Raw genomic sequence first — 17,045 nt, forward strand, 5'->3', positions numbered from 1 at the left:
TTCACCGCTCGGCTGTCAACTAGAAAAGAGGCCATGCTCCTCAACAAAGGCAAGCCCTACGCAAGTTGTCCCCTTAGTTATAGTTGATGAAAACCAGAAAATTTTAAATAAATTTGCACATGATCTACTGAAGGCTTGAAATCCGTTGAAATAGCTGCTCGAGTTTCAGATATGCATTTGTCCTCACAGTAATTATTTTTTCGAGGTGAAATGAGTGTTAGACACTGTGGATATGGTACCTTTTAAGTTCAATGATTGGTACCATGTTATTCTCCATAATCCACCTATTTATTTATGAATGTATCCATATTGTACGTGGTAAATTTTGTTCAGTGAGGTAGCCTTTTGAGTAGGAAATTCTGAATCCCCAATATAATTTGAAGATTGTGAATTCTTTTGTAAATTCACCTCACGAAACATCTTGATGCATACATCAACAAGCTGTCAATAATTTAGTGAGTATGTAATGCTAAGGTGTATTCCATACGAGTGATGCTTTTAGCAGTGGAAACAAACAAACAAACAAACAAACGAGACATTGGTGAATTCGTATCAACCTTCCTTCCTTATCCGTAATCAGTATGTTTGTAATACAACAACACATGCATTGGAACAAGATGACTGCGAAGATAAATTACGATACTCCACCAATACAAGAGAGATGTACAGTGTGACTGTTTCGTAGATCAGTGAACGTCGGAATGGCTCAAAACCGTCCTGAGGGACCCCACATGGAGTTTTTGGGCCGGGTGTCGCAAATTTGGTCCAACTTCCAGCAAATGCTCGGGATTCAGTCCATGTTTTACGGGTACGTCTGCAGATCCATTCATCGCCACAAGCTTCGCTGGGCTGGTGGGAGCTCTGGACTGACTGGACAGAAAGATCGCTTGCAGACCATTCTTGTATAAATATGTTGGTTCTTTTGACTTCCTTAACCGCACGGTGTTTCTGAACCAGTCAACCCAATCTTACAATAATCCTCTGGGGATGTCGCATTCTTTGGAGTCGGTCCAGGTGGGTTCCTGCGGCTCGCCGTCGAGTTGGTCGACGTGAGCTTGCTTCGATGCACTTGGATGAACTTGCATGGTGAGCCCGCAGTCAAATATCGATTCAAAAATTTACTTGGATTTACCATTCCGTCGGTAGCGTGAAGTTGCAGAACTTATCGCGTCTTTCCTGGTGTGTCAACTCGTTCATCGAATATTTCGCCAGAAGTATTCTTAGGCTAGAGAGGCTCACCCCTGCAGCGATCGCAGCAGAATTGTTTAGTGTCGATGAGGGATATTGACGGAAACTCTACACTTTGGCTGAATTTTCACTCCTGGAACTATCACCTCGTAGCAGATACTTCTATAGCGGTTTTGTACGAACTGGTCGAGATACTCGTCCTTGATCGATTTAGATTGTTGTCTCGAAGCGAGGGATTATTAACTTTTGGTTCCGTAGTCTGCGGAGGAGACTACCGATTGAGTAGGGGTTCAGGGATTTGAGTACAAGGCACCAAAGCAGCTCTAAGATTCACTTGCAGCAGTATTGCGAAATAGGGAAATTGCGCAGTCCGTTTTAACAAGTGTAGGTTAATAACTCCGAATTCACTGACGAGGAGGCTATCGAATTCAACGAAGAAGAGCTTTGGAGTCTGTGATATTACAACAGGCAGGGTGTTGCGCCAGGGTCTCTGCTAGCCTCTCCGAAATGACTTCACTGGGTCCAATTTAATGGCTTGCATAAGATTTCCAATTACTAGCTCTCTGGATTGTTTGTGGAGCACCCCGGCGTCGTTGCAGCGCGGTTATAGACGACTGCTGTTTCTACTCAGATCGAGTTCAAATGTGGAAACGATCCAAGAGCGCAAACAGGCCGTCACAATGTTGCAAGGACCACGGGATACGAAAGAGTTGTTTTTTGCTCGCGATTACTTTATTCGTAATTTGCGCTGTCTCAGGGTTCAGTTTCTATCGTCACCACTCGGGAAGGGAGACAGAGGGCTCTCGCAAGATCTCAACTGTGTCATACTTTCCTTACCTCCGTCTCAACAAGCAGTCACTCGAAACCAACGTCGCAGGCGAGGAGACTCCTCTAACAGGTTCGGAATTAGATGAAGCGTCGGAGTCCGACGTTGCGTCATTCTTGGAGTCATTCGACGTCGGCAGTCAGGGTGATTCCGAGGATGAAGTCCAAGGCTGCAACTACTGGCAAGCTGAGCTCAAAGTTTACATGTATGACCTGAGTTCCGAGTTTCATTATGGCTTGATTCCAGGGTACGAAGTGGAAAAGGGTCAGTACTGGCCCCGCAATGGCTCGGAGATTCCGGAGTACCCCGGGGGGCTGTACCAGCAGCACAGCCCTGAGCATTGGCTCACCTCGGACTTGCTCACATCAAACATGGCAGATCGTAATACCGCCTGTACTGCTTTCCGTGTAGCGGATTGGCGGGATGCTGATGTAATATTCGTGCCGTTCTTCGCCTCCCTGAGCTACAACCGGTTCGGGAAAGCCTCAGAGGAGAAGCGCTTGACTGATCTGATCAAAGACCAGAACGATGTGCTTCAGCTCAAGTTAGTGAAGTTTTTGGAGGAACAGCCCGCATGGAAAGCTTCTGGTGGGAGAGACCATGTGTTTGTGATCCACCATCCGAACAGCATGCAGGCGACGCGGAACCGGCTTCGGAATTCGCTCTTCATTGTCTCAGATTTTGGCCGCTACGACAGCGAAGTAGCCAACATCCAGAAGGATGTAGTGGCGCCTTACAAGCATGTGATTCCCACTTTTGATTTCGATGATTCCTCCTTCCACACGAGGAAAATTCTGCTATTCTTCCAGGGCGCGATTGTGCGTAAAGAGGGCGGCAAGATACGCCACGAGCTTTACCGTCTTCTGAAGGACAAACCTGGGGTGCGTTTCACTACAGGTAACACAGCCCTCGACGGTTTTCAAAGCGCCACGATTGGGATGAGGTCGTCCAAGTTCTGTCTTAACATGGCGGGTGACACGCCTTCATCGAACCGGTTATTTGACTCCATTGTCAGCCATTGCGTTCCGGTGATCATTAGCGATGACATCGAGTTGCCCTTCGAGGACACCCTTGACTACTCCAACTTCTGCATCTTCATCAACTCCTCGCTAGCGCTCAAACCCGGCTACGTCATCAACATGCTTCGGAATGTGAGCGAGGAAGAGTGGACACAGCTATGGAATCAGCTGCTGCTCGTCGAGCACCACTTCGAGTACCAGCATCCGACTCGAAAGAACGACGCCGTGAATATGGTGTGGAAGGACATCGCCCGGAAGCTCCCTGCAATCAACCTCGCAATCAACAGACAGCGGCGGTATGTGCCGAAGCCACCAGGGTTCCCGTACCACAAATTGCCATGATATCGAGAAAAAACAGGAAAAAATGCGAAATTTAAGTTAAAGTTGTGAAACTTAGGTACTTAAATTTTACAGGGCGATGGGTTGGTGACAGTTTATCAACTGGCCCCAATTTGGGGTGGGAGAGCTTTACGAGGATGCGTGTAGATTCAATTTCAGATGCTCACAAAGTGGGCGCAAATACATAGAGGAGATTGCGGACGACACCATCAACCACTTTCCTGTCGAGACGCTCCATTGAGTGCAAAATTTGAAGGGCTACAGTAGATCACGACATTGATTCGTTTTACACTAGAGTCTGAACTAGTGCACATCTTCGATGCTATTATGTAAATCTCAAGCTTAGATGCAATAGAATTGTTAGAAGCGCATTTTCGTTCCAGTTCAACTCAAGGGTGTGATCTCGGATGCTTATATTTCTACACATCTAATGAGCTTACAGTCCCTGCTACATGCACGTTTTTCGCAAATTAGATATCATTTTTCCGTTTGCTGCCTCCAATCATCGACGGGTATTCGACATGTGTCCCTGTGGCTGCCGACTAACTCTTATCTAGGTCAAAAGATCTTTCAGCAAAAACACTCAAGTGCCTGGCAAGGCTGTGTAAGTGTTTCGCTTTTGTGAACGTGGTTGGCACCAGTTGCGATTGGGTCAGCCTCCGAAGCTAAGAGCATTAAAACTGAAGTCCCAAGAAGAAAATAGACGGAAGAATGGGATTTTTTATCAGATAAAATTTTATCCATCATTAGCCTATGAATTAACTTTCAAAAGAAGGTTTCGGGTTACAGAATAAATGCAAAAATGGTTTCGACATTAAACGTGTCATGTCCAATGCCCACTACTAGTCGTGAAAGTGAAATGATACACTAATAAGCTGCTAAGATAGAAAAAGATTCTGATGAACTCTAGTGGCGCCAATGATTCTAATTGTGGATGCTGGGTCACAGTATAAAATTAGTAATTTCCCTCGTCGAATGTTTTGCACGTCTATTTTTGGTTTGAGTACACTGCATCTACATCATCAAGGTCAAGTAACTTCTCTATCAAGATCTTGTTTAGATCCATTGCTTCGTCATCAGCCTGCGCAGAAACGCACGAGTTTGGAAACTCAAAAGTTAACCACAGCGTCAAAGTTCAAAAGCTTTACAAACTCAGTGGCCACCTCTAGAGTTATCGGGGCACGAAAGCATTCAAGGCAGTTGATATGGAAGTGCAAAAATGCTAACACTTTGCTTCTCGAAAATAGAAGAGTAACAGGGATAACATCCAATTGACAGGAAACGTAATCAGCTAGGGAAAGGCACCTCAATCTCAGCAACCGGAATGAGCTCCAGACCAGAACTGTCAGCATCGAATGGAACACCAGCCTCCTGCAGGCCAGCACGCACGGTTGCAAACTGATCCACTGGCGTGAGCACCTTGAAGTATCTGCGGCAAACAATACGTCATATCAGAAAAACCAAAACACCTGCATTAGTGTATGACCAAACTGTGATTCGGTGGTAATATTCTGAGAGATGAAGGTTGTCAAGAACCTACTTCTCATCATCTTCTTCGTCGTCTTCGTCATCAGATGAAGGTTCTACTACATCTTCCGCACCAGCGTCCATTGCTGCAAGTAGTAAATCATCTGCTTCTACCTTGTCAGCTTTAACATAGATTACTCCCGCACTCTTGAAATTGAAAAGCACAGACCCTGAGTCTGCCATTTTAGCCCCATTTTTCTTGACAACATCACGAATGGTAGATGCAGCTCGATTATGGTTATCCGTGAGAACTTCCAACACTAGTCCCACCCCTCCATAACCATAAACCTGACAGCAAAACAATTACCATCAAGATCAAGTCTCGAACATGTAGACCGAAGTATCACACGAATTATGCTGTGCATTTAGGAACTCTACACTGCTAGTTTTGAGTAGGTGCTACAAGTACTGGATAGAACAGCTCAGAATGTTGAAGCATCCAAAATCATTGAATTCGGGAGATTAAGCCTACTTACTTCATAGGTCAGTTCAACAAAATCTTGCTGGTCTTTATCTGTTGCCTTCTTGATGTTTCGGTCAATAATATCCTTAGGGACATCGGTGTCTTTAGCTTGCTGTATCAATTGTGCGAGTGCTGCATTTGCAGCTGGATTGGGCCCTCCCGCTTTGACACTATACATCGGGCCACCCCCAATTATCTTATTTACAACCTCGTGAAAGCATGGACGCTTCCTCCCTGGTCACTCAAGAAGCAATTCGTTGAATCCTGAACATGTAGTGGCATAATATAAACTAGTTCCAATGATGCCAGATTGACACCAACAGTGGCTCTAAATAGTAAGAGGTGAAAGACATACACTTTAACGATCTGTTTTCCCATCTTCCCGTACAACTTAGCCTTCTTCTTGTCTTGTGCTCCCTGGATGTGCAGACAGATAAGGAAGCATTCAGAATAGCTCGACCCCAAAGACCAATGAAACATGGACTTTGATTCAATCTTGAAGTGTGTGTTTGTGTGTATCTAAGATTATCACTCACTTTGACATTATCACGTAGTGATTGACTACGCAACAACTAATTTCTTCAACGAAACGAGATTTTAAACACGGCATCACGGATAAGGACGTAAAACGAATCACATTACGAAACTCCACAACATGCTTCCACAATACAAACCAGATGCTCCTAGAAATTCACAAAATGATTGAGGAAATCCACATAGTCATTGGTTTCAAATGATACCTTTTTAGTGGCAATCTTGGACGAACGCCTGCCCATCTGGGCCGGAGGCAAAATCCAAATATGCCGTGAGCTAAGATTTCCTCGCTTGCTTACATTCAGCCACATGCTACTGGCTTCTCTCTGGCTACCCAGGAATTGCATATCAGAAGCACTCTGACTGAAATCCTTGCCAACTACAGCACCCACCATAAATCCCTTTCAGAAATGCCCTATGCCAATTCTAAATTCGTACAATCAGAAAATTGCCCATCGTTGGAATATTTACCACACTCTGCATTCCACAAAAGTTCGGTCCAAATTCGATCATTATGTGAACGATGTGATGACGGAGGCCTACTCACATTCAATTTGCAAGATGACTTTGACAGCAGAAGAGAACGTCAATGTTGTTGAGAAATTCAGCCCTTGGTTTACACACTTTCATGCATTGAAAACAAAAAGCCCATTTGGTTACCTACGACTTAGGAATTTGAACGATGGAAGTTGAGGGTAAATCCCTAACAGTTCCTTGCAATACACACCCTGGTCTAATTATCTACGTCCAATCCATATCGAGAAAGTCAGCTTCGTACCATTTCCCTGGGGCAACGTCCCGTCGCAAGTAATCCTTCGGGCAATTCCAGCTCTCCGATGCAAGATTGCACTGGAACCATAACCACGTGTGGCAGTTGGGCAGGCTCTGCGCAGAATGCGAGGCAGCGGGATATGAACCATAGCTCTAAACGCCACACTCGCACTCATCCTCGGAAATTTCTGCATTTCCAGAGCCTCTGTCACCCAAAAATCCCAAATCCCCCAAAACCCTACTCCCTACTCTCTACAACCCAGGTTTATCAAACCTCCGAAGAATGGCTAAATTCATAGTCCCACCCAAAGACACCCACGTAAGCAGAGTCCTTCACGGGGGACCCACAAGTTTCAGTCGAATCATCGTCGTCCTCTGAACCTGAATTAATAGTTTAGCGCACTATCCGCACTCTTCCACAACGAAAGCCCCTCCCTCCCAGAACTACTTCAGGTTCTAACACGAAATCCTTGCAATGCCGCACAACCAGGGGCAAGCACAGAGAAGCTATCACATGCGGGAGAAGAAATGTGAGAGAATTGAGAGACAGTGACACCGAAGAGCAATCCACTGAGACCAACCTGAAAAGGGTCCTTCACATCCACAACACACGGCGGACGGCAGAGATGTAACACCCCTCATGAACGCAGCCTCTGGATGAATGGAATGGAATGGAAGCCAAGCAAGGATTCCGGCCGCAGAGTTGTGAGGCCATGGCGGAATCCAAAGCTTGGAGATGACCAAACCACTGCTGAGTCAATGCACGCCCTCGTAGAATTGTGTCGCAGAAACCTATACATTCAATCGACTGGCTCCGCTCAGATGCGATTTCAACCGCCGATCAGATTTCTGGGAACGTAGGGAACCAGGCAGGTTGGAGGCCGGGCAGTTTGGAGGGGGGGGGGCAGGCTGGGAACTCAGGTTGGGAACTCAGAATCCATTCCTCATTGGGGCCGCACTGATCCACATTCACATGCGTGCTGAAATTTGTTCAAAGTCTGCCTCTAAATCCCACTTTTCAACCATCACTCTTGCTTCAAACAATTCTTTTTAAATATTTATATACAATGTAGCCCTGAAGAGGAGGGTGATGCTGATGCCCTAATTACTTACCCGGATGACTCTTCCCTTTTACTTTTGTGAGGCTTTCATGTTGTTGAATGACCTTTCTCATTTTATATATATATATATATATATATATTATTACATTAGTGAATATGGTATTTTGAATTTTAAACTTACAATGAATAAAATTTTAAAATTAGAAATAAAAAATAACTTCAATTATGTTGCCTCACAGATTCAATTGTGTTATCTTTTCTAGTACAATTGTATGTGTGTACAAGAAATTGCATGTGTTTTTCAAAGATACAAAAATAATAACATAAAAGATGCCATGAAGGTTTTTACATTATTCTTATTTATTTTAATTACTGATTAATCTAAACTATAGTTTCTTTTAATAATATTATTCTAATCAATATGTATCACTAAACTAAGGGTGTTTCAAATATATTTTGTGTAATTTTAGTATTATACAAAATTCAGTACGCATGAGAATGTGGATCAATGTGGGCCCAATGAGGAATGGCAACTGAGTTCCCTGCCTACCGCCCTACAATCTACTCGGCCTCCAATCTACTCGGCCTCCAAACTGCCCGGCCTCCAACCTGCCTGCCCACCCCCTAGTTCCCTACGTTCCCTCCCTCCGTTCCCAAGAATTCGATCAGCGGTTGAGATTGCATCTGAGCGGCATCTGCGATCTGACTGCCCACAATGGCAGAACAAGTCGATTGAATAAAGAGGTTTTTGGGCCAAGTAGTGACGAGGATGGCACGAACCCCGGCTCGTCATTCCCTTCAAGTTTAGGGTTTTTGGGTGTTTTTATGTTTGTTAACTAGCTGAACTTGTGGTCTTTTCAAAATAATCTACTTCCTTTTACAGAATTGCCCTAAAAGTTCTTATTTAATGATTTTTTGTAATGGAAAAACAACTCTTATCAGAAAGGTTATTATAATTAATTAAGATTAAGTTATACTTTGTTGTAAGAAGAAATGGTGAGCAGAACCTCTAACTTCTACTCTTTGTCAAATGGTAAAACCATGCAAAACTTTGAATCTCAAGAAATTTATCATAATTTTGACTTATTCCTAAAATCTCCCTTATGCAAGTTGCAATCTGCATAGGGGCTTTTTGAAATATATCCAATAAAGCTTTTAATATAATCCATATTATATTTTTTTTATTTCTAATTCTACTTATTATTTTTAAAAATTTTAGGTGGATCTTAGAAATAAGTTTGAATACCATAGTTGGAATGTAAAAATGCAAAAAAGAAAAATTTATTCAAAAATCACATGATAGTTTTTTTTTTTTTTTTTTTTTTTTTTTGTAATCTTTTTAAAGATAGATTTTAAAATGTATTCCTTTGCAATACTCTTCTCTAATGTAAATGGATTGTCTATCTATTATTTTATTTTCTTCAGCTAAGAAACAAAAAAAAAGAAACAAACAAACAAACAAGTATATGAAGATATTTTTCTAAAAAACAAAGAATCATGTGTTTTTTTTGAAAAATGTCATCTCTATTCCAACAACCAAATTATTAATCTTATGAATTCAAGGATTTATTTAATCAAAAAAACTTGCATAACTTTGAAAAAAGTTAAACTAAAAGTATTTATCCAAAGTAGATTTTATTAAATGCAAATATTTATTAGACATATGTATTGTAGCAAATAATTAGTCCTACATTTAATAAATAATATAAAAATGTGTATCTTAGTATGAAAGTATGATCCTTAATTATGTACTTAGGATATTTTATCTTATAGAAATTTAATTCAATTTGATTCTTTAATAGTCTTATTGAGTGTTAGAGTTAGAATTATATTTTTTTAGAAAATTTTAATACTTTGCATGTGATTGCAATGTATTAATACATTCTATAATATTAGATCTTAGATAAATATTTTTATGTAATATGGCTCATTCAAAAATTTAAGGCACATAATTGTCAAAAAAAATTAATACGCCATATTTGAATGTCTAGAAGTATAAAATCACTTTATTTTTTAAAGCTCACAAACTTTGATCTATTATTTATGGTAATAAGTCCAAATCAATGCAACTTACAGTAATTGATATTATTGCAAGTATTTTTCATGGACACAGAAATACAGGCTCGAGATCTAATAAGAAGTTTAAGAAGAATTGACAAGAACTAGATTAATCAGATGGATACAAGAACAACACCAGAGAGGTGAACTAGAGCTCCAAGAGATGTGTTGTCGAGACTGAAGAACTCTTCAGCCTCGATTCCAATATATACTCCTATTTAGGAAGCTTCTCAAGCAACTTCTACCAACTAGGAAGCTTCTAGAAGGTTCCAGAGACTTGCTTCTAGAAGGTTCTAAGGACTATGTCCCTAACATCTTTTACCAACTAGGAAGCTTCTCAAGCAATTTCTATCAACTAGAAAGCTTCTAGAAGGTTCCAGAGACTTACTTCTAGAAGGTTCTAGAAACCTATCTCTAGAAGGTTCTAAGAACTATGTTCCTAACATCACTCCCTTCTTTAGCTTTGAGGTCTCTGAGAAGCAATATTGTTGTTAATCACTACCAATGTAAGAAAATGAAGATATGTCGCATAATGTTTGCTATGAACTCCAACTGTTGTTCACGAGGCAAGTGGTTCATCGGCCCTTGAAGCCAACGGTAGTGGCCCACGCCTTTGACTTTTGACCAAGCATGAACTTCCGTGTCCTCATTGTGAAATTGTCCTATAAACACGCCTTTTGGCTGACCATCGTAAGTAGGCTCGAATTCAAATACAATCACCAATGATCGATTACTCGGTATCCTCCATCGTCGTCATGGTGTAGGCAATTCTTCATTTCGGGGTCGCCTTCGTGAGTTAGTTGGTTGAGATAATCTGACTAGTATAATATCTATCTCTTGGCTATCCATATCAGAAGACCAAACTATGGCTACTGAAAAAATTCTACTTTATCTTGCAAAAAATAACTACATCAACTACGAATTTTGGTGGTGCTCTCCCCCTTTCTTATATTCTTGGGTAAGCAAGCTTCAGAAGGAAGCTATCGTCGAACCGGCTTAGGTTTATGAGGATATTGTTGGTGAAACTTCTGTATCTTTTGCGGCGCATTGGCGAGATTTTCAGTTGGCTCCCACATTCGCTCATTAATGTCGTAGCCACACCAATGAACAAGATACTCCAACTTGCCCCATCTTCGCCGTGAATCCAGCACCTTATCAATCTCGTATTCCTCGTGGTTCTCGATCTCAATACTAGGTGGCGGACATTGCACTCTTCCAGGAAAAGACGACTCTCGATAAGGCTCCAACAGAGAAACATGAAAGACTAGATGTACCTTCATAGAAGCCGGTAATTCTAGACGGTACGCTATTGGATTAATTTGCTTCTGGATGATAAATGGTCCCAATCTTTGATAGTCCAACTTATCACATGATCGCTTGGTCTTGATATTCCATCGAAGAAGCCATACTTTATCTCCAATTTTGAAAGTAGGTACTTGATTTCGAAATCTATCTACAGACGCCTTGTAGGATTCTTGAGCAGATTATAATTAAAGCTTCAATGTAGTTTGAAGCTCTGATAGTTGTTTCGCAAATCTTTCAACTGCTAGATTCTTATTTGTTAACGGATTCAATAAATCAAGCTTCGGATGATATCCATAGTTGGAAAAGAATGGTGTGTATTGAGTCGACGCATAGAGGGTGTTGTTATATGCAAACTCGACTAGCGACAGATTAGCGGTCCAATCGTCTTACTAATAGTTGATGCTGCATCATAAGTATTGTTCCAAGACTTGGTTCATCCGTTCCGTTTGGCTATCAGTTTGAAGATGAAAAGTCAAAGAAAGTTTGATATCCACCTTCAGTATCTCAAAGAGAGATATCCAAAACTTTGATACGAACTGGGTTCCTCGATCTAATACAATATCATCTGGTAGTCCATGATATTGATACACATTATTGAGAAAGAGCCTTGCTATGACTTCAATGGATGATGTCTTCTTGCAAGGGACAAAGTGCGCCATCTTTGTAAGTCGAACTACCACGACAAAGATGCTGTCAAATGAGTTCGATGATGGCAGGTCCATGATGAAGTCCATGGAAACTAAAGACCATGGTCGACGTGGAATCGACAATGGCTATAGGAGTCCATAAAGGTGATGCCGAGGATTCTTGGATGTTGAACAGATGTCGTAGGAGACGACAAAATCTTTCACATCCTTCCACATTTGAGGCCACCAAAAATCTCAAGAAATAAGCTCCAAGGTCTTGTTGAATCTAAAATGTCCTGCAGTTGGAAAATTGTGGCGAGATTGAAGAACTCGGAGTCATGCTGGTCTTTTTGGAATATACAACCGCTCCTCAAAGTATAAAAGATCTCCCTCCACCTTGAACTTGTCATCATTGGCATGTTGCTTGATATCAATGGCTACTGAATCTTCAATGGTTACGGCACGTACCTGATTCAGGAAGTCAGCATCAATTGATACAATAGTAGCGCAAAGCCAAAATTGCTTTGGCTTCAACAACGTCATACATTGTTAATCAAACGTTGCTTCTCTAGTCTTTGGTACAAGATACGATCTCCTCGATAAGGCATCAGATAGTCCTTGTTGCTTTCCAGGTCGATGAGTGATAACAAAATCGAACCTAGATAGCGACATACTCCACCGAGCTTGACGTTGATTTAAAACTCGAGCCGACATGAAATATTCCAAATTCTTGTGATCTGTGTATACGGTCACTGGTTGTGTAGCTCCTTCAAGAAAGTAACGCCATTCTTGGAAAGAATCCACTATAGCAAGAAGTTCCTTATCGTGGATCTCATAATTGATTTCAGCAGCAAAGAACTTTCAAGAATAGAATGCAATCAGATGGAGCTTCTTGTCTTCTCCCATTTGTGAAAGTACAGCTCCCAAAGCAAAATCCGAAGCATCAATTTCTAAATAAAAGGCCTTTGTAAAGTCTGGATGTACTAAGATTAGAGCCGTAATAAATGCTGTCTTCAGGTCTTGAAATGCCTTCTCCATTAGAGGTCTCTATTCCAGCTTATCCTTGCATGTCAATCAAATGAGAGGAGCAATAACTTGAGAGTAATTCTTGATGAAGATTCGATAGAAGTTGGCAAAACCAAGAAAGCATTGTACGTCTCTAACCGTCTTCGAAACCTCCCAAGATACGATTGCTTCTACCTTCTTGAGATCCATCTTCAAGCCTTCCATAGTCGCAATGAACCCCAAAAACTCCATCTCCATTTAGTGAAATAAACACTTCTCTAACTTGACATATAATCCTCGCTCGCGTAGTATCTCCAAGACCAAACGAACGTGTTTTTCATGCTCTTCCTTGTTTTTGGAGAATATCAAAATATCATCCAAGTAGATGACAACAAAATCGTCAAGGTGCTCCCAAAAAATGTTATTCATCATATGTTGAAAGATCGCTGGAGCATTGGTAAGACCAAAGGGCATGACATTATACTCAAAATGGCCATACCTTGTACGGAATGCTATCTTCCACTCATCTCCTTCTTTGATTCATACGAGGTTGTAAGCTCCCCTTAGATCAATTTTTGTAAAGATCTTTACACGTCCAAGTTATTCTAAGAGACCAAAAATCAAGGGTAATGGATAACGATTCTTCTTTATTACCTTGTTGAAGCCTCGATAGTCCACGCACATCCGCAACGAGCCATCATTCTTCTTCACAAATAAGATGGGTGCTCCAATTGACGATTTTGAATGATAGATGAAGTTCTTGGCTAGATTCTCGTCGATGTACCTCTGCAATTCTGCCAACTCTATTTGCAATAGTTTATAGATTGGACCAAAAGGCAGTTGTACTCCTTCCTGCAAGTCTATGGTGCAATCATATGGTCGGTGTTTTGGTAGTATGTCGACATTTTTCTTTTGAAATACATCTTTAAAATCCTTATATTGCTCCGGTATACTTGAAGTCAAGATCTTCTCCCCGGTAGTTGGAGCCGTATAAATGACAAACAGTGTGCCTTCCTTGGACGATCTTATAAACACTCTTGCTCCAATGAATAAGGATTTCTCTATTCAGGGTTTTCTACTAGGCTTACTCTTCGGTGGTTTTGTAAGAAAGGTCATCTTCCGCAACCTCCAATCTATGGATGGGTTATGCTTTTCTAACCAGGAAAGACCAAGAATAATAGGATTTGATAGGGTTCTAATAATATTGAAAATAATATAACTACTATGGCCCTTAAACGTCACTTCTATAGGTTCTGATTCATGGGTGACACTACCAGACAATAAAGGTCACCCATCTATGACCTCAATGTGAATAAGTTTGGATTTTTGTACTAAAAGGATCTTATGATACTTCACAAATTCTTCGTCTAAGAAACAAGCAGATGCTCCTGAATCTAATAATGCTAAGGTTCTCAGTTTTTGAAGGCCAATAAACAAAGGGATTGTAAAGCAAAGGGCAGGTTGAGCAGAAAGAAAGGAACCTGATTATTTTTGCGATATTTCACTGTCCAGCCGCACGGTTCCTATTGTGGCTGGGCATCCTCGTTTTTCTGAACAAACACACCCCTAGTCCTGACAATACGTCAATTTTGCTTCTTGGGGTAGTTTCCAACTTTGTGGCCTTCTTCATCGCAATACAAGCATAGACCTTCCTCCATACGCTGCTTTTTTTCTTCTAGAGTAAGAGATTTGACACGTACTACATCAATTTGCATGTCTTCTACCTCTGAATGTGAATTCACGCTGCTTGCCGACATAGTTGGGGCGTGGCAAATCGTATGTTGTCTTGAACGTTGGTCTTGGTGGCGTTAGAATAGGTAGTTATCACACTTCACAGCTTGGCTAATAACTTCGTTGAACGTTTACGGATCAGGAAGAATTAGCAGCAAATCCTTCACATCGTCTCTTAAATTCTAATAGAATTGACTCATCAACGCTTCTTCATCCCAATTGATGTCACATACTAATTGCCTGAAATTCGATGCATAGACTGATGTAGAGCGCATTCCTTATCGTAGTGACCGGATCTTTGTTGTAGCCCATCGAACCTTGTCGTGTTCACCAAATGCTTCCGCAAACGCCTCCAAAAAGGTTTCAAAGTTGTTTAGTATGGACGATCGTTTCTCAAACAAAGGAGCAAATCATGATAGAGCTTGCCCTGTAAGTAAGGTTCCAACAAGCCCAATATGTGACTCCTCTATTGGATAGCGTTCGGGCTATAAAACTGTTATCAATGTGATTTGGTTGACGAATCCTCGAAACTTGGAATGTGTACCATCAAACTTGTCCAAAAGGCTAACTCGGAGCTCCTTATGTTGTAGAACTAGTGGTGCTTGTCGAACCTGAGGTAAAGTTGCTTCTCCAAGTGCAGAAGTTTGAGGGTGGTGCAACCTAGATTGTGCCATTCTAGATGCAACATCATTATGAAGAGTTTCCACGACTCCTTCAATCTCTGCAGTTCTTTGCGATAACGTAGCAAGGGCATTCATGATAGCATCCAACTTGGACTCCGAACTTTCCGTCATACTAATGTCTTGGCCTCCGGCCATTCTAAAAGAAGGACAAAAATGATTCTACAAGAAGACAATATTGATTTAAAGGAGGATACTTCGTAATCTCTAAAATGCCTTAAGAACTTCAAGAAAAGGGATAATCCACTCTCTTCAAGAAGAATAAGACTCTAATATTGTAACAAAAGAAGTATCAGTTTAGAGGAGGGTAATCCGCAACCTCTAAAATGCTAGTACACTTCCAAGTAGAGGGGTAATCCACACTCTAACGAGGAAGAAACTAGCTCTGATATCTAAGGTGAGTGAAGTTTCGACAAACTCTCACGGACACAGAAATACAGGCTCGAGATCTAACAAGAAGTTCAAGAAGAACTGGCAAGAACTAGATTAATCAGATGAATACAAGAACAACACCAGAGAGGTGAGCTAGAGCTCCAAGAGATGTGTTGTCGAGACTGAAGAACTCTTCAGCCTCGATTCTAATATATACTCCTATTTAGGAAGCTTCTCAAGCAACTTCTACCAACTAGGAAGCTTCTAAAAGGTTTCAGAGACTTGCTTCTAGAAGGTTCTAGAAACTTGTCTCTAGAAGGTTCTAAGGATTATAATCCTAACAGTATTATAGGAGTCCTTTCTTTAATTACAAAAAGAAATATAATTCATTTGAAGGAGCATAATATAATAGATTTATAATAATTAATAATAGTCTACATCTTATTATACTATACTATATAAGAAGCTATATATGAACAAAACTAACTTAGGATGAATTGACCAAAATTTTTAATACAAAGATATTGTCACCAAAATACATATCAAGACTCAATTATACCTATTAAAAGTAAAATCTAATAATATTATAATAAATTATTTTATAAGTTTAGACCATTACTCTAAGAATCATTTATAATTGGTAGTCAATTTTTACATGAAGATGTTGTTTATGTCTCTAATAGAGAGCATATCTTTCTAATATCATAAGTTTGTGAATTTTCTACATCAACAACCAAAGTTAATTCTTAAGTTATCAGTTCATAATCTAATAAAAGAAGAAATTTTATTAATAGTAAAAATATTCAAATTAATATTATAAATTTATAATCAATCTTATATAGTCACAAATATAATTGTAATATTAATAAATATTAGAAAACAAATTCCAACTATAATGATAAATTTTCTAACATCAAAGTATCAAATAATATAAGATATAATACAATAGTAGTTTTTTTGCTTCAATTGCAAGAAATTAGGACATTATGTTTAAAATTGTTGATTCTGAAAATCAAATAAATAAATAAAAATCTATAAATGCTCAGCAAATTTTGTTTAAATTCAAGATAGTCTACAAATTCATCAATTATATAAAGTCTCTTTAATAAATTTAATTAATAAATCATCTACAATTGATGATTATCAGTATATAGATACTAATACTATCTAAAATTTATCTCATGATAAAGAAATTTTTATAGATTACAAACAATGGCCAAATGGTCTTTTAATTATTTAGATAACAATACTATCTATTGTTTCAAAGATAAGAATTTAAAGAATATAAATAAACAAGTGATATATTTTTCTAAGAAAGATGACAAATAAAAAGAATGTAAATATGTATATTCAAGAAGAAATTAGAATAGATATTGTCAAAGGCTAGAAGCAAGAAAAAAACTGATAAGAATAAAGAAGGCTTCATTCTTGTGTCTCTATATATTATTTAATTAGGTACTACCTAGCAACATTCTATAAAATCTCTAATACATTTTTAACTTACAAGCTACATGTCTAACTTATAAGACAAGCTTCTTCT

At 39.9% G+C, this 17,045-nt stretch overlaps 2 protein-coding genes across 3 annotated transcripts; one reads left to right on the plus strand and one right to left on the minus strand.

Moving 5' to 3' along the window:
• The first annotated feature begins 1,248 nt into the window (after positions 1 to 1,248).
• Positions 1,249 to 3,847, plus strand: LOC112289969 (putative arabinosyltransferase ARAD1). The gene has a single exon (XM_024535762.3). The coding sequence runs from the start codon at positions 1,831 to 1,833 to the stop codon at positions 3,373 to 3,375; it is 1,545 nt and encodes a 514-aa protein (XP_024391530.1). The 5' UTR covers positions 1,249 to 1,830; the 3' UTR covers positions 3,376 to 3,847.
• Positions 3,848 to 4,130: 283 nt separating this feature from the next.
• LOC112289973 (putative transcriptional regulatory protein At2g25830) lies at positions 4,131 to 7,266 on the minus strand. 2 transcript variants are annotated; one of them, XM_024535776.3, is made up of 7 exons: positions 6,675 to 7,266; positions 6,103 to 6,275; positions 5,718 to 5,779; positions 5,376 to 5,532; positions 4,913 to 5,187; positions 4,678 to 4,801; positions 4,131 to 4,453 (listed from the first exon to the last, which is right to left on the minus strand). In XM_024535776.3, exons 1-7 carry the CDS (start codon positions 6,859 to 6,861, stop codon positions 4,361 to 4,363), a joined length of 1,071 nt encoding a protein of 356 aa, XP_024391544.1. In that variant the 5' UTR covers positions 6,862 to 7,266; the 3' UTR covers positions 4,131 to 4,360. The 2 variants fall into 2 exon arrangements, with proteins under 2 accessions (XP_024391544.1, XP_024391554.1); XM_024535786.3 differs by having other exon boundaries at positions 6,103 to 6,373; positions 6,675 to 7,186.
• Positions 7,267 to 17,045: the final 9,779 nt, after the last annotated feature.

The sequence above is a fragment of the Physcomitrium patens genome, chromosome 1 (assembly GCF_059467195.1).
Source record: "Physcomitrium patens ecotype Gransden chromosome 1, ASM5946719v1, whole genome shotgun sequence".
Lineage (NCBI taxonomy): Eukaryota > Viridiplantae > Streptophyta > Bryopsida > Funariales > Funariaceae > Physcomitrium > Physcomitrium patens.